This window comes from Lepeophtheirus salmonis, chromosome 13 (genome assembly GCF_016086655.4).
Source record: "Lepeophtheirus salmonis chromosome 13, UVic_Lsal_1.4, whole genome shotgun sequence".
In the NCBI taxonomy this organism is placed as follows: Eukaryota; Metazoa; Arthropoda; class Copepoda; order Siphonostomatoida; family Caligidae; genus Lepeophtheirus; species Lepeophtheirus salmonis.
This window is the reverse complement of record NC_052143.2, coordinates 2,598,313-2,617,816: the sequence shown is the minus strand read 5'-3', so window position 1 is coordinate 2,617,816 and position 19,504 is coordinate 2,598,313. Positions and strand designations below refer to the sequence as shown.

The 19,504-nt window shown below is 27.5% G+C and overlaps 1 protein-coding gene across 1 annotated transcript in view; it reads left to right on the top strand.

Annotated features, from left to right (window-relative positions):
* Nucleotides 1-19,504, top strand: part of LOC121127656 (putative receptor-type tyrosine-protein phosphatase mosPTP-1) — a 290,744-nt gene that overhangs the window by 198,527 nt on the left and 72,713 nt on the right. Inside the window, exons 4-6 of the mRNA XM_071892815.1 lie at nt 12,264-12,575; nt 12,752-12,943; nt 13,003-13,286. Coding sequence (XP_071748916.1) covers nt 12,264-12,575; nt 12,752-12,943; nt 13,003-13,286 — 788 coding nt within the window. The remainder of the gene's footprint in view (nt 1-12,263; nt 12,576-12,751; nt 12,944-13,002; nt 13,287-19,504) is intronic.

The window sequence follows — 19,504 nt, the reverse complement described above, 5'->3', positions numbered from 1 at the left end:
ATAATACATGGAAAAGTGTCCCTCATTTCATAAATAACTTTTATTTTCTGTCAGTTGAGCATTCCTTTGTGTTTTTAACACAATTGAAAAAAAAGGCTTTCTAATATTATGGCCAATATGGTTCTGTAATAAAATGACTGATACGGATAATAAAAACTAGATAGGGATACGATAAATATTAGATAGGGAAGTCATAAGGAGACTGTATGATTTGCAACTAATTTGGCTCATAAGAACTAATCTCAATTGCTTAATTCGCTCAGACACAAGATTTGCCAACAAACACAAAAAAGGATCTTTATTTTTATGTTTTGTCAATTTCCTACTCCCTCAAAAATTATTCGTAGAAAAATTAATATTAAATTTTGTGTATTATAAGGGATCAATTATTTCTAAATTAGTATTAAATGAAACACGTCTTATTCGGTCTTATAGACCGAATAAGACATGTTTCCTTCCTCTTTCACCTCTAATTTTTCATATTTTATATATAAATAACACAAATACTCATTAAATATTTTGTGTAAAGCTCGATAATTTGTTACTGGATTTGCTAATAACTCAGAAACTAATTAAGTATAGATGGAAGTATAATATATATAAAGAATTTATAAAGAATGAAGACTACAAATATGATTAATACAAGATTTATAAGGATATTTTAGTCATTTGGAAATAACAAATTAGGGAAATGAAGGAGGACAGTCCAACCTATTTTTTTTTATATTAACTATTACATTTTAGCACTTCAATTAGTAACTAAATAAAATACCTGGAGGAATTGCATTTTAACAATATAAATAAAATTATTATTGTTTGAAATGAGACCTCCCGAGATAGACCAAATCTTACGTTCTTTTTTTATACGTCTCAATTTTTAAAATTATATTAAAGTATGAAACATTAATTTGTCTTTGAGCTATAAGCATTTTTAAGCTTTCACCTCTTACTCTAACTCAATGCACAAATGTATTTGTAGACATCCCTACCCTTCAACATTTGATGAATATATTAAGTTAATCCTCTTAAAAAACCTATTTCTCGTCGAATTTTCATAATACCTTTTAACTCATGATAATACATACGACTATTTATTGTATATATATATTTGAATAATCATTTTACTAAACGAAGAGAAAAATAGGACAAAAAGCCTTTCAAAGCTTTCTTATTAAAGATTACAATTTCTTCCCAAGAGTAGATTCCTATATACAAACTCAAACCCATATATATGTACTTTAGAGTACTATACGTATACTACACTATTTAGAAATCCTAAAAACTTATTTCCAATCAAGAACTGTCAAGGGATTGGTGCAAATTCTGTTAAATACCATTTTAATTTAGTACTTTGAATATCAGATATAAATGTAGGGTAGACCGTATAGTTTTTCTAATCATAAAATGAAACAAAATGCAGGTCTTGGAGCATATACCGGCTATATAGACTTTTTGTATTATTGTTTAAGCCACAGAACACGAAAATGACCTTTAATTTTTTGATTGCAGTAGATTTGACCTTGAAGGCCTTTTTTTAAATAAGGTTTTTTGAATATAATTTCAATTCAGAGACATATTTTGAAATGAAATAACCATGTTGAAGAAAATTAAAGACATTAAAAATAGATCAAATAACATTCCAGCCACAAAAGATTAATAATTTGTTAAGTTATATAGACTACAGTTCCCATAATGCGGGTTTAATCATTAGAAAATCCAAAAAATTATAATTCTATCCTTTATCTATCTCAAAATTTTGTGGATTCCAACAATGTCTTAATCAAGTAAGCCCTTGAAGAAGCATCGCTATAAAACCATGTATATATTTATAATTAAGTAAAGAGTAGAAAGCAATCCTTAGGCTCAGAGATTTGTTTAAATTTATAAAGGCCGGGGTTTCTCTAGACAATTTCCTACAAGAAATTATAGAAGTTAAACATCAAAATATAACAAATAGGACAAAAGTGTGTCATTTAAAAATTGTAACATATTAGATAAAGGAGCCTGTACATGCCAGTTCAAATTTAGCAATAGAAAGTAAATTATTTTGAATGAAGAAGAAACCTCCTAATTTAAAAATAAAAGATTGTTCTTAATTTGTAATGATTTTTGTTTTTTGCAAAAAATTGTAGGCAACAATTGGGACAAATTTAATCCCAATACATGTTTATTATAATAAAACCAGAATTGGCAGTTTGGTAGTAAGCAATGCAACTCCTAGTGATTTATCCCAAGATATTGAGGTTACATTAGGGATGATTTGTCGTTAAAAAGTTAAAACTTTGGAATATTAAAAATGCCATAATGATTGATTTTATTAATTTTATCATCAAATTTTGTTTATCTGTAGCGTTAGTAGTTTATTATCGTTTAGTCGTTTTCAACTCGTTCTTGTTTGTATGATTTTAACTACTGCTATATTGGAAAGAACAGTTGAACATGTTCGAACTTCCCGCTTCCTAAAGCTTGGCACTTATTCCTTAACGATCCAAATATATGTAGACTTTAAACGCATAAAGAAAGTTATTTCATAAACAATCAAATTAAATTGATATTCGGTAAACTAATATTACAATTACAATACTTGGGATTTCATTTTTGATTCTTTGAATTTTTGGGAGGAATGTAGGAATAGTATAAAGTTATGAGTGGCATCCCTAGTTGTCGGGGTATAATTTGATTGTGTAAGGATATTCAGTTAAAAACCAAAAAAATTATAATAAAGATACAAAATATGTTCTTTATGTGTGTTTTTATAAAAAGTCCTTTATTCAAAAAAAAAAAATACATTTCCTTATAATAGACACAAAACAAATTCTCAAGGACATTTACTTATGTCATATTTTATCTAAACATTTTTCAAATATATATACATTTGTATAGTATTTTTCAAAACAGTGTCTCTTTAATCCAAGCCGAAAAAATGTTGCAAGAGCCTTACAGCATTTAGACAACTTTTGAATATAATATGTAAATATACACTGGAAAGATACATTTGGATAAGTATTATGATTTGAATGTAGATTATGTTATGTACAAATGATCATATCCATGTATTCTTGCCTTGGTTCTTTGTGCCAAATTATTAATCATTTTTGGGACAAAACGTACACAAATTTAATTTTTATACTATATCTTAAATTCTTACCATGGCTCTGTAGACATAGTACATTGTTATTTGAAGCACGTCTATTGAAAGGATTTTTCTCAACAAACATGGTACATATTTGAAAGAATTTTACAGCTTTAAAAACAAAAAAAAAGATTTTAAGAAATTTATATACATATTTGACATATTGAGATATTTCAACACGAGGGGAGCACGTTTCAATGGATCAAGGTCACCCCTACCAATATATATGTACATACTATTAATGAAAATATTTTTTTCCTTTTTAAAAATGTATACTTTTTTTTCATACGAGATTGATTTTTTGTGGTCCAAAATTATGTATTTCTTAAGATAATAAAGTTTTCATAAAATTTTGTGTTGTATTTTTTACCCAAAGAAACTTTTATTTTTATTTTTTATAGGTACAAGTTTTTTGAATTTTCATTCATTTTTTACAAATAGAACTAACAATGAAAGAATTTACTTGTTTATAAAGGTATAATCATTCTGTAAATTAAATATATATCTCCCTATGTCACACAACAATTTTGTATTTTCTCAAGAAATGTTGTTGTTCAAGTAATTTTGGTTAAGTTCTGTATGATCATATTGCGTATGATATACAAATTTAATAAAATACGTTTTTTGGAAAAGGATGAAGAAATTGATAAACAAACAAAAGGTGTATTATATATGTATAATCTAATTGCAATGGAGTATACATTATGCAATTTCAAATCATACAAATACATTGGGATTTAATCAAGGGATTTACTTATTTGCCTATTAATGTAACTTCAATCAATTTATTATAATTTTTTTTACCTTCCGTTAGGTAATTGTTATATTATAGACACCGTGATGCATAAAAATACTCTATTTATTCCGAAAACATGAAACAATAAATGAGTCTGAATTCAATTCTTTTCTTATTATTATATAGCATTATTAAAATTTTATTTTTATATTTTGCAATTTTCAATTTATGCTCAGAGAATTTAAGTAACTGTTTTTTTAAGAAGTCGTTACTTTGTTTTACCTCCTGATTTTTTTTAAATAAGTAACAATGACAGAGTATGAAGTCACATTCATTCTAAACAAAGCTCTTTCATTGATTTAAATTAATATATAATCTAAATCCTATATTAAAAAAATTCCGAGTTCATAATACGGAGATCCAACTGTTTTAAATCATACAAAAGTCAACCTATATGAATGTATGAAAAAAGCTGTAAAAAAAGAAATACACCGCATCCTTGTTAATTGAGAGCGATCCATTTTAGGTGTACAACAGTAGCTAAAAAGTTATAATATTATGACTATTATTTTATCAAATACACACAACCTCATCAAAAACTGTGGGTTCTAATTTCATTCAAGGAAATTTGAATATAGTAATGAGTATTTCTAATTTAAAAATGTATTTTTTTTACTCTAAGAATAAGTATCTGTTTGAAACCCCAAACTCTGTCTTTAAGATTATTTTAAATAAAGATTTACTTTTTATTTATGTCTTACAGTCATACAAGTATTTTTAAGACTTAAATTGATATTTAAAAGTGTAAAAAACGAATGGAATATATCAAAAAATAATATGTTATTTAAATGACGTAATTATTCTATTCGTTGAACTATTTATCATATAATTAAATACGTTTTATTTATGGGTTTTCTTCTTTTACAAGTTCACTAACAGTTGTATAAAAAGATGATCAGAGACTTAAGATTCAAACTGCATAATTTTATGAGATTTACATACTTTTTTGTTGATATCAAATTATATATATGCAGGGTTTATTTCCATCGAATCTCGTTTTTTAGCATACCCATACTATGATTATATTATATTCGAACAACTATTTTATATACTATTCTCTTTATTAATGTCATAAACGTATATAGAATTCATGAAAGTTCAAAAACCCCTTATTTGCTTAAAGATATGAATTATTAATGAGATTTTTCGTCTCATATAGGTAGATAGATACCTTATAAAAAAACTTCAAAGAAGTATTTTTAATAAGAAAATATGATTTGGTTCCATGTGTAAAAGTTGATCAAAAAAATTAAGAGGTTTTTTTACTGCAAGATAAAATTATAATTATTACGAGGTTTTTCGAACAGATGTGTTTTTATTTTGTTTAATTTTCTTTTTCCACAAAAACGGAATAATTTTTACGTATTATGTAGAAAAAATATCATAAAATTGGTTTTGAATTCGTTATTTGCCATTTAAACAAAGGATCAAGTGCTACTTTATCCATTATATAATTAAAAAAAGTTATTTACTAGTATAATTTTATTATTAGATCATAAATAAAACTTTTATTTCCCTAAATTACACAAGTAGATAAAAAACTTTTTCGGCTAGAATCAATAAGTTTCAGACATATTCCTTAATAGCTTTTTTGTTACTGGCCCTGGTAAAGAAGTGCTCCCTTGTTTTACTTAGAGTGTATTGAACCCAAAGTTGTAAAGTGAGTAGATTATCTAAGATAATATAAATCTAAAAATGTTACTATTTGGTACTCTAAATTTTAATTAGATATCCGTGGAAGTATAAGACTGATTATTTTTTTGAGGAAGAAAAGCAAAAACATTTGAGTATTTGTAAACATGGAAGGTATAAGTTTTTCACTTATAATAAGCGTATTTCTAAATAATTCTAAAAATACTGAACAATTTCCAAATTTTTAAGTTAGATATTGAGAACAATTGTTTTTATGTACTGCTTTTATGAGGTTTAAAATAGGTCAGCTTACAACTCCTGCTCAGTTCTTTGCTATAATTTTTTTTTAAATTGCTAAATTTTGATCCCTTCTCCAGAAAATATAATTTTCAACAATATTAAATTGCCTTAGTTTATCACTTGAACTAGTATGCTAAAACTATTTTTCGAGAAGGATAATAGAATGCCTTTATTTTTAATCAATACATAGTTAAATTATTTATATTTATTATTAAAAAATATAATATATGATGACGTCCCTGACAAATGTATTCCCTAATTTTAAAAGATAATATTTGTCTTTCATTTGTATGATTGTCTAACATTCTTGAAAGGACCCAAAGGAAATGGAAAAGTTTTATGAATGATACATCTTCTTTAAAGGGCAATATTTTGTGAATCTGTAATAATATTTTCACATATGTTGAAGGATCACAGTCTAAAGATTGAGTATTTCAACACTTTTTCATAAAATCCTTTGGTTTGACTTTTTTCGCCAAAGAAGGTTCATTCTAAAAAAATCGCCATCTAAGATTATTATTTCATTTAATTCTACCCATTGAGTTGTTTAATTTGGTAAACATTTTTGTATATATAGATATTATAAAATATAAAACATTATCAAATATATAAGCAATCTTTCGAAAGAAGAAACATTATTAATAAAAGTGTCTAAAGGAAGGACCTACTCATATGGTAATAAATTTCGTTTTAGAGAGAATAAAATCTTTGTAAAAGTTTTAATTGAAATCAACTTTTAATTAATTCCAACATTGATTAAACAATAATATAAGTTTCCAACGTGTCTCTGTTAGAGCAGAAGGTGTCCTAGGGAAATGAATGACAGGTGATCCAGAATCAGGAAATTAGTTTGAAAATGTTATATATAATTTTTTTTTTTTTTTTTTTTTTGAAAATACATAACTTACAGAAAATAGTTTCAATTTGTTAACTAAGAACAATAGCAATGTTTCCTATGATTTATGGGCAAATTAGAAATAAAGGAAAAGAGGATATCTAGCCTCTTTCTTTATCATCCACTGTCGTACTATATACGTAGTTAAGTAAGAAATAACATTAATGTTGGAGCTTAGCTCTGTCATAAATCTTATTATTATGAGACTTGGCTTTCTTAATGTTATATTATTTTTGTTTCTTTACTTAAAAAAAAGCGAAAAATAGAAGATGAATTGTATGACTTTAAATATCCTAAATGGAAACTCAATTTTCCTCTCTAATGATTGAAGAATTGTATTATTGAACAGTAATAAATGATTATATTTTTATTATATTTCATCGGTTTTTTAGTTATAATAATTATATGAATGTATTATTTTAATGGGTCTTTTTTTTTGGCTTTTTACTTCTTCATTTTTCATTATTTCTTTTCTCAATGAGACCATTATTATCCCTTTGTCTTATTTTTATTTATTTTTTAATAGCTATATTCACAAAAAATATTTCTGATATGGCTATTATAAAAACTTTATGGTCAACTTATCTTAAAAAGTTATATTTACTCTACGTATTATGCTTCATAACTGGGTTTAATACAATTATATATCATATGGAATTATAGGTACATGTCTGACAATAAGTGAAAACTTCTTGTTTTTATTAATCAGTGATAAGTTTACTGTAAAGTAGATCACTAAAAGTTAATATCTCAAAGAAATTAATTAACTTTAATCCATATTTTATAATTTATTCGATGCATCCACCAATTTTATCAATTGATTTTCTTTGATGAGATTAAAATTTTTTCACACGTAACAAACACCATATATTTGGGAAGTTTGATCCATTCTGTCTCAATTGTGGCTCGGAAATCCGTCAAATTTGAACATTGTCGGGTTTTTATCTTCTATTCAAGATAGCCTTACTCAAATTAGTCGAGGGCTTAAGATCTGAACTCGAAGGGCTACATAAACATGTCCCAAAAAAGGAATTTGTACTTTAATCTACTCGTGGTATTGATTGCTGATATCTGATATGCATTGTTGAAAGGTCTAAAGAGACACTTTTTGATGATGAATCCAAGATTTGGTCTTCCACTTTTAACGATAATGATAAAGTAATAATTGTTTGAAAGGACGTGCAGGGCATTTTATATTCCGAACAATTTTGTTGAAAAAGATCCAATTAAAATGTGCAATCAATATCACAGAGATAAGAACAAAAAATCTTGTAGTAAATCAGCCTCATTTCTGCAATTTACAATAGCTTGACCTATTGGATAATATGTTTTTAAACTATGCGAAGAAAAAAAATGGTATTGATTATTTTGTTATTGGTTTTGAAATGTGAAAATTGTTCAAGCGGGGCATTTTTGTAGGAGATCTACCCAAGTGTACATACATGTACGTTCCCACCTACAGCACCATTGATACTTTTAATGAAAAATGATTTTGAATATTAATATATGGACTAATAAAAGATACTTTACAAAATTTCATCATAAAATTCAAACGATTTCTACACTAGGGAAGCAATGGGTAAAAGCAAAAATCAAATAATTATGGAAATGAGATATCTCTTCAGACTTTCTATCTTTGATCAATCCTTAATCATATTATTGATACCTATTTTATTATAAAATTATTTCACAAAACTCATATATATTTTTATATATAAAATACACCTGTGAGTAGCTTAGGTATCACATTTATAAGAAGAAAAAGTATTAATTATTTGATATCAACCTGGATCGAACCAACTGCTCCTAAACTGGATACGATAAATATATTCAAAGAATTAGACGCGTCAAGAAACGCTAAGACTCAATTTCGTTGAGCATTGTATATATTCATTCAGTTCAATTTAAGTACTTTATGTACATAACTATTTATTTGTTGATTTAAATTTTAAGGGTGTTTTGAGAGCGATATAGATTAATTATATCCGATTAGTCCAAAGTAAATGTCAATACTTATGTTCAATAGTAAATTAACCTATAATTTGTTAATCATTAATATTTCAAAATTTATTATTATCTGAATCGATTTTTTTTTTATAAAAGGTAAATATTTTGAAGATTACATTCCATTTTTGGCCTCGTCATTCATGATAAACGTGACTGATGCATAATTTGGGACATTTATTTTTAAGGGAACCAGCAAACTACTTTATTGGACCTCGAAAGTAATTATAAGACTTCAAAAATTGATCTTTGTCGTACAGTAAAGAAACTTTTAAGCCTTCACATATAATACTAAAAATGGTTCCTACATATCAACAACATATTTATGTATCTCCAAATCTCAATCCCAGAGGATGATCCTACAATGTAGAACTAACATTCTGTGTGGAATCTTTTCATTGTTTGTTTGCTTAATCAAATCATAAGGTCTAAAAATAACATATAACATGATTAAATAAAAATACAATATAGTTAAAAGAAATATAAGACAACGAAATTCTTCGAGGGCCTGAAACCTCCGCGTAGAGTTTGTTCTTCCCATACTTGCCACAATTAAACCCATTAGATAATCATATGAAAAGCCTTTTCTGTAGTCTTTCAATACGTATTTACATTTATTCAATATATATATTTTTTTTTTTTGTTGGCCACTAGAGCATTCAGTTTTATTTAACAATTTTCTAATAAAGATTACATTAAAATAACACAATGAAAACTACACGCTCATTCTAATAAACATTGGTAATCATGTATTGCAATGGAGATTTACCGTGCAGTCACCAAAAACCTTCGATAGCTACATGACTATAAAATTATAATTAACAAAAAATCCCATTCAAATTCATAAGATACAATTTTAGTATAGGTAAAATACCATCAAAGTGTCTTGTATAGCGTAATTAGTATATTATATACTGCGCCTTTGTACATATTGCTTCGATTTTTCCGTCGTTTGCTGTTAATAAAAAATCATTTTTTGAAAGTTGGAGCCCAAATTCTTCTTCAGTGATGATTTGTACGCCACTGTAGATTTCCGTCAACCTTTTACATTCCCACAGGTTGTGGTCGGTTGTTTTTGTAGTATTTATCGGCCGTTTCAAGAGTGCTCCGAGTATTCTGTACTTAAAACATTTCTCAGAAGCGGTTAGATACTTATTTTTAAAGACTTTGATGTTTACGTGTGGAACTCTTGTGTTTTTGCAACAGCGTAAAGAAGTAATGAAAGTAAAATCATTAATTGATGGAATAAAATACTGACATGGAAATTAACATTAACATTAGATTAACATGTTAATGAATTTGTAGCTGTAGCCCATTCATAAGTGGAATGAATGAATATATGGAGCTGTAAAAATTTTATTTTATTAATAGTGCTGTTTCGGAAATTATTACTAACGAAGTTACATATTTAAATGTAATTATATCCTACAAGAAAAATATACTTAAAAATTATGTGAAAGAGACTATAGCTCGCATGCATTTCTTGCCTTGAGAACCATTGGAGGTAAGAATTTATGGTCCTAAATATGCAATTCCAATAAATTGAGTGACTATGTAATGACTTTTTCGAGCTCAATGGACAATAAAAAAGATTCAAGAAGAGACAAAGACCATCATATTCATCTATCTCTTATAATTTCAATTTGTTTCAGCTATACTGAGCTGTACCGTTTTCCTTGCTCACTTTTATCATTTCCTCGTTCTCTTCTCCGATCTCACCTTTTTATACCTCCTCGAATCTACTCAGTAATTTGCCTCACCACAGCCAATAGCCCCATTCTTGTAACGCATCTTGGTTCGTAACAAAATCATAACTGTTTTTGCAAATGTTATGCTTGTTTGTCAATCCATAAGTTGTTTTTTTCTTTGTTTTTTTACAAATACGTATATTAATAATTTATAATGTCGAATGATAATTGATAAAGAACAAGTTATTTGACATTTTTCGATTGGAAACTTTGGCGTTTTTGTTTATTATTTAATTTATTTAATGTACTGCAACAGTACTCTGTGCATTTATATAATAATCATTGATTAATAAGAAATAATATTCTTCAAAGAACACTAATTCATTTAAAGAGTATATGACTTATATAGCATATAAATAATACCTATATAACATACTATAATTTAAATTGAATTAAAATATACAATTGCATACATCAATATATGAAATATTGATTTCCCTCCAAATATTCATTAGACAAATTTTTTTCGGCCAATAAACCAGTACCCTTTTTACTATGCAACTTTTGTCTAGTTGGCAACTTGAACAATATGTTTTATAAAGTTCCTTGCTCGCTAATACGTTATAATTTTCAAAATGGGGAGCCAAAATAAAATTGAAATTCATATCTTGCTGGACTAAAATATATATTTTTTTAATTTTGCTAATACTCACATCTCTAAAGGCAGGTTAACACTTGTTCACGTCGACGTGGATCTACATATATGTATTAGGACCGGAATGGTACTCTTAACGCACAGTTTAGTGCAAACCGCAGTAGACCCTCCACGGTGCGTGGTTCGGTACGGCATAATAGTAAAATCTTTTAGTTTTTGAAGAATTAATGTAGTTTTCAAGTTTTTCTATATTTTATTTTTTTATTATTTATTTTCTGTTTAAATAAGTTATTCCTAAATAACTTCTCTAAAAAAACAAAATGTTGATATGATTTAAGGAGTTCTACTTTATTCGGTCTTTAAGGCTAAAACGCTGAAACCCAGTTTCCAATATATATATATTTTTTGTTCGCTACAAAAATTAAACGATTAAATAAAATAATTTAATATGTAAAAAAAAAAAAAGTCGCTCAATAAGAAGACCACATTTTGGTCAATTTATTGGCCTATATGTACAAAAAAAGGCTAGATTAGTTTCAGGGTAATGACGGTTTAACACTTTGACTCAGTGTCTAACTCCAGAAATACTTTATTTCCACAAAACGTCATTCCAATTATTATATATAGATATGAGATGAATAGGTAAGCTCAATTATTATTTGACAAAAGCTATATCTACCATACATACTTCCTGAACGATCTTGTTGTAAATATATTCATGTAAGATTACAAATATCGATCTTGATTTTTTTTCTCCAATACGAGAGATATGAGCTAGTAAATAACATTATTGACATTTAGTTACGATACATTAATCTTAAATACACCTTGTACTCTGAAAAATGGGATAGAGATTCAAAGGAAATGTAACAATAAAGGAAGGAGTTAATCTGTATGCTTTTTATGTCAATAATTAGACAATATGATCAACTTTTTCTTATAAAATAATATATCTTTAGATTTTTGACTATGTTATTAGATATTGTAATTATAAGTCAATCTATATTTTTTCCCCAAATATCATTCATATTTTTACACATTTTTGAAACAGTCTTTTTTAACAATTTTATTTAAATAAAATATTTCATTATATCCTTAGTTTTTTGGATAAGAAAATGTTTTGTATAGACTATTTTTTTACGATTCTGTTTTCTATTTAGAACCAAGTGGAAAAGTGTCGATCACATCAGCTCACAACACAAGTTCCACTAGCATTCGTATGGCTTGGAGACCCCCTACTCCCAGTACTATCCATGGGGAATTTTTGGGATATCGTATAGCTTACCGACTCCGTGATGATCCGGAGGAAATTCCAAGCAAAGTTCAAGAAATTTATATCAAAGATCATGAGATCACAGAGTATGAACTAGTGGGTCTGAAAGTCTATGAACAATACACAATATCTATTCAAGTTTATAATCCAGAAGGACTTGGACCCTCTGCAAATGTTTTAGCAACTACCGATGAAGGAGGTGAGTTCCATTTTATTTGATTAGCTACTAAAGCTATTTAAGAAATCGTAAATTCCATATTCCCATATTTTTGAATACAATATATTGAGTTATAATCCTACTTCTAAATCAAATGATAGCGTTTCAATATAAGTGACTATATCTATGTAGGAATATATCCATGTCTATATTTGTAGTTCCATCGATGCCTGTTGAAGTGAAAGCGTTAGAGATCCTTAACTCATCCATTACACTGGAGTGGAGTCGGCCCCTAAGACCAAATGGAATAATTCAGGGATACCGCCTATACTACATGCGAAAAAACTTTACTGATGTTAAAACTGTTCGACAAGTGGGGCCCATCATACGGTACTTTTTGTCTGGCTTAGGTAATTCCTTTCATTTTACATCATAGCATCTAGTATATATCCCCCCATTTCTTTTATAGAGCCTTTTACTCGTTATAAATTTTGGGTAAAGGCTTTTACATGGAAAAATGAGGGAGAACCCTCAAAGGCCTTTGAAATATGGAGTGACGTAAAAGGTCCCTCTGCTCCAGTTATTACAAATTTGACTTGTCGTGACGTCAACTCCATTTTCATACAGTGGGATCCCCCGAGACGCGTGTATAATCGTGTGGATCATTATTTTGTATATTATCAAAGCGATGATCAAGTTCAATATCAAGTTGTTACGATTAATATGGAAACAATTACCTTTAAGGAGAGAAAGGTGAGTTTTAATCCAATATGTCCATGTTTTTATCAATGATATTAAACTTAAATGAAAAGTTTTATTGAGTATATACTATAGAAATAAAATTTATAATATTAATTATATCCCAACCATATTTAACTTCAGTCTAAAAGAACAATTATAAACCAAATGTATTTTTTCAAGAGCGATCCCCCATTAATCAACATTTTCGTTGTAATTATACTATTTTTCCCCCAACACTTTTCATAACCTAGTTTAGAGCCTCTGCTCCTAAAACTTCTCATAATTTATTCATATTTATATTCTTAATCATATGTATTACAAACGTAAATTCATATCAAAATTATTCATTTAAAAAAAAAGTATGAATATATAATTGTAATAAAAGTTTTACGTAATTTACAAGTTTTTACATCATATTCTATCATATATTTTGAATACATATTTCAAATGCAAAATTATTTCTTTTTCATAAAAATATTATGGTTTTCTTCTTTTTAATAAAATAAGGTACCGACAATTTACATAAATACATATATCAACACGAAGTAGATCTTTTTAACATTATTACATATTTCTTATATTTTTGTTTTTTGTATATACATGATATACCTTTAATGTGTGCTTTTCATCAAGAAAGAGCTGTATTCGTCCTTAATATACTACTAATAGTTGCAACGAGAAAAGACAAAATTAGCAAGTATAGAAAATTCTTGAAGTCTGAGTTTATTAACCCTACATGATTGAACTTGGATATTATACACCCCGAGCTACATTACAATACATTGAATATACAATTTATAGCCAATATTTTTTAGTATTATTGTAAAGTATAAAATCTAATAATATGCAATTATCTTGAAAATGCCTATTTTAGAATTTATTTGTAATTAGTAATTTAGTAAATTTAATTATTTCCTTTGTTATAATTTTGATTTTTTCTTTTTTTTTTTTTCAATGTGAGGAAATGTAATAAAGTATATATTACTTCATGTCCCTCACACAACCTCATCTAAGCTGATAAATAGTAATAAAGTAATTAATATTTCATAATAATAAATAAATATCATAAAGATTAATTTAATATTTATTGGATAATAAAGACTAAGTAAATCTTGTTGAAACTTCAAACTCATTTTGGTAATTTTTCTAGATGTCTTATAAAAGTATTTTTAACACATAAATTGATATTTATGAGTGCAAAATCGATGGTATAGTACAAAAAAAGTATACAAAATTTTAAAGATGTAAAAATTATAATTCTTACCCCAGTTTGTCATGTAATTAAATACGTCCTTTTTTCGGGATTTATTTGTAGTCAGTTCACTGACTTTGTTGATAAACGGATGTTCACTTCCTGAAAGTTGAGAATGAAAATATCAGTCATAACTCAAAATTTATTGAATGAATTTTTTTCAAGTTAAAAATATCAAATAATTATTGAAATATTAAATTTCTTATGGTTTTCGTTTTTTATTATTTTTTAAATACAGTGTTATGTTTTTGCTTTACGAGCAACTATAATTTTTTCATTGAGCTATAAAACGAAAAATTTATCAGATTTTTAAAGAAAGAGTTATTTGTTTTGTACTTACTTGACATTTTCTCAGTTTCAAAAAAACAATATAGAAGCAATTAAAATATTTTTTTTGTATTTCGAAACATGAGCCTAAAAGCATTACTGCATGTTTTTTTTTATTTTGATTAGATACTTCATGATTAAAAGTAACACTAAACCTTTTCAGATATTTAAAAAAAAAAGTAGAGCACTCTGTAGGCAACAAAACCTTAATTTTTGGGTTATAAATGTCATTTTCATAGTTCTTTAGGTAAAATTATAATAATATATGTATACGGATGAATCCTTTGAAGGCTTTGGACTTAAACGATCAAAAATTCATTTCCACTATGAAAAAATTAGAAATAGATGGATTTTATTTGAAAGGTCATATTTAGATCAAATTATGTCCTATAAATAGATAAAAATACCTATACCTTATTTCCTTGAATTTCTTTAATTTCAATACTCAAATCTATAGAAAGCCTATTATTGACCAAAATATGGATATGAAATCCTTTTGGCATTTTTTATTTTCTTGACTTTTGTTCATGGTGGTTTAGATCTTTACTTAACGTCCTTGGTCCTTGAAAAATGTGTAAATGTTTTTTGTATGGCTTCATTTTAGTAATCAATATTATAGATTAATACTTAAGTTTACCATGAAATGAGCAAAATAAAATATAGGTATTCTCCGTAAGAAAAACTTTTAGAGCATTCTTTATAAAAATAAGATACGATCGTGTTGAATAAGATTTTAAGTATATTTTTAGACAAAAAACTATTTGCTATTATTATTTGGTAATTATGTTTGTTGTGCATATAATTACCAAATGTCATGGACTGATGACATGTAAGATATGAAAAATTATGACGATTCATGACATGAGAGGGGGAACTCAAAAGGGATGATTCAATTTAATTAAAAGCTTTTTTATTTATTTATTTTATTCAATCATTAAAGGAAGGGACCTCTTTGGCTTTTTTTTCGAAACTATATAATTTAAGTATTCAATTATATTTAGTGATGTATCGATTATCTAATAGTGCAGATATGTAGATGTGAACCATACTTATCACATTTAAAATTTAGCAAATGTTTCTAAAATGCGGATAAGTCGATATTAAACATACAAATATTCGATACTTCACAATGTTATATATAAAGAGGGATTCAAAACAAGCGGGTTTTTTCAGTAGGATTTTTTGAAAGGCGCACGCAAATTCTGTCAAATTCATACGTCATTTTTACTCAGTATTGTTTTACAATTTTTCATGGAAAGATATACGCCACAACAACGTGTACAAATTGTGCAATTGTACTATGAAAATCAGCGTTCTGTGAAACAAGTTTTTCGCAAATTACGCCCAATTTATGGTCCACATAATCGACCTTCAGAATCCACAATTCGCAGAATAGTCGAAAAATTTGAAGGGGCAGCAACTTGCTGGGATGTCCCATCGTCTGGTAGGCCACGTACAGCTTGCAGCGTAGCAAATATTGCGGCCGTAGCCGAGAGTGTAGTCGAAGATCGTGAATAATCGATTTGCCACCTTTAACATGCTTTTAACAGACTTTTTGGTACCTCAAATTGAAGTACATGGTCTCAACGACATTTGGTTCCAACAAGATGGTGCCACTTGCCACACAGTGTGCTTAACAATGGACTTATTTGGACATCATTTGGGTGAGTAATTAATTTCACGTTGTGGCCCGGTGAATTGCCCAACAGGATCGTGTGATCTGGGCTTTTTTCTTTGGGGCTACGTAAAAGTAAAAGTCTATGTGGATAAACCAACGACGATTGAAGTATTGGAAGCAAATATTGAGCGAGTTATTCGTAAGATTCCAGTCACAATGCTCGAATGCGTCATCGAAAATTGGCACGAAAGAATGGAGCATTTAAGGGACAGTTGCAGCCGACATACGAATGGGATTTTTTTCTAGAAATAATTGTAAAGGATTGTTTTTTCGGTTCATAATAAAGTTTTGACCATAATATAATATTTTATGTGTTTTATTTATACAATCCAAAAACCGCTTGTTTTGAATCACCCTATATATATATGTTGATAGGCTACTGGTTAAGTTTGAGATTTGAAAAATATATTAGACAAAATATAATATTCTTAAAAGCAATATCTTAAAATCCGTAAGAGTTCAATTCATAGCAATAAGCAAAGTGTCAAGAAAAAACACATCAAGATGGATTTTTGCCAATATGTAGATGTCTGTGTGAATACATTTTCTTTTGCCAGGAGTACTGGGGTTGTCATACAACATCCAAGAAGTTCATTTGTAATTGAATTCACAAGATGAATTCTGTGAAAGGAATAAAAACTTGCAATGATACCACAAGTGATAATTTATACAATGAACGCTCACACTTTTTCCCCTTCCTTTTGACTGATTAAAGGCATATTTTAAGAGTAGAATAGTTATGAAATTATAGAAAGAATTAAATTAAAAAAGTGTGTAATGAATTTCTATAAGAAATTAAACTTTTTTTTATTGGCTGATTTAATGACAAAAAAACAAAAATATAAAAATTTAACTTCTTTGATTCCTAAGAACAAAATATTTTACATATTTTTCAAATCACTTCTCCTTTTTATATTATAAATATTTTGATAATATCCAAAAATAGAAAAAAGAAGTTTAAAGTTCCATGAATATTCCTTAAATAAAACCATGGAGTGACGTCATCTTTAATAATCAAAAAGCGACATTTTTTTGTAGCTCAAAGAACTATCATCTCTCTAAAAGGCGCGTTTTATCACTTTTTTGTATAGCTTTAGGGATACTTAGAAATGTACTGAAATTTTTCATATTTTTAATGGCAAAGTGACATAAATTGAAATTGAATAAATGCTTTAGAAAATAGAATTACATTAATTAAATTGTCAAAATAAACATAATATCAATGTCATGATCTGAGTATCTAAGTACATATTATGGATGTCAAAAAACTTTTTAATCATTAAAAGTTCATATTTTAATGAATAGTTACGTCACAACGAATACTTTTCAACACATCAATTTATATTTGACAAAAAGCTTTTATTTTTAATATGCGACAAAATAAAGAATAAAAAACTGTCCGATTAACGCCTCATTTACGACAACAAAGTCTAGTCATTTTTATGTCTATATACGTGTAAGCCTAAATATATTAGTCAATATGAAAAATTCATTTGTACATCTGTAAATTAGTTTCGTATATTTATGTGGAATGTGACATTTATATTTTACTTTTTTTTTACCAGAAATATATATATATATCTATTAACTTTCTTGACAAAAAAATGTATTGATCTAAAATTACTCCCTTTTCTTTCTTGAGTGTGCAATTAAATTAATTTGTATATGAAAAATTTGTCATCAAAGGAAAATAAATATAGATTAAAAAAAAATATTTGACAAAATAGAAAAATTTAATTAATATAAATGACTATCAAAAATTTTTACCAAACATTGAAAACTTCACAAAATATATAAAAGTTTGTCAGTGCACTAGAAAAAAATTACTATCTTCTTCAACTAAGATAATTTTAACTTTTATATTTTTGAACACTCATAAATATAGTTTTTAGTAATGTGATGGTGTTTGATACATTGGAAACATTAATCATGGGAGTGTGGATAAAAAACTATTATTTAATGTTAGTTGTTCTCGGTTTTAAAATGAAAAAACAACAACAATTCATCAATATATGAAGAAGTTCTGAAAATAAGTATAACTGTTTCAATTAAATTTATGCATTGTATTGAAATGGGCACTTACTTTCTTCCTCTCGCAATGCCCCCCCCCCTCTCTCAAAGAGTAAGGAAATGTACTACCATTTTTCATACACATGTGTGCAAATTGATATATTATAGAAATCAAAAGCAGAAGGTTCAAATGAAAACGATTGCTGCATGTTTGATTTGTTAAACACATACTCGTATATATAAAGTTCAATGATTTTAATAGAAGAGGTTACGTGTTCAAGGAAGTTGTTATATTACACAAAGTCCGTATTTGGAAGACTCAAGATTTGATTAAAGTTCAAATTGAAAGATTTAATACATGATTCTACTTAAAAATTCAGATTTAAAACATTGCTAGACATGAGGCAACAAACTTTCTTACAATCATTTTTTTGCCTCTGGATATAAAGAATCACTTTTAATTAGAGAAAAAAACTCAATTGAAGCCAGAATGTGTACTGTATACAAAGTGGGTCATGAAGTTTAAAGTATCATTAATGTATTACAAAAAACATTATCTTTTTGGAATGAAGAAAAGAGATCTCCAAATCATTTTTTTATGTCTTTGAATAAATAGTATTATGTATTTAGCTGTATTTTTTATTCAATATGTCCTCCTTTACAAGGAGTAACACCTTTGAAACATCGGGTCCATGGTGCACCACGCTGTCATGATAGCAACTAGCTCGGAGGGCACCTAAATTTGGTTAAGAGTTGCGAAAGTCATTTTTCTTAAAGACCCCTCAAACTTGTAAGTCCAGGTGGATGAGGTCACGGATGGAGGAGGGTCACATGGAGGTAGGCCAGAAGTCGGCCATATTGTTTTGGAAGAAGTTTGGCTTTTTTGACTGCATGGGACAATAATGGACTTTTTTGATGTTGGAGAAGGCTCGGATAGAGATGACAACGGTTTTTGCAGCTTTT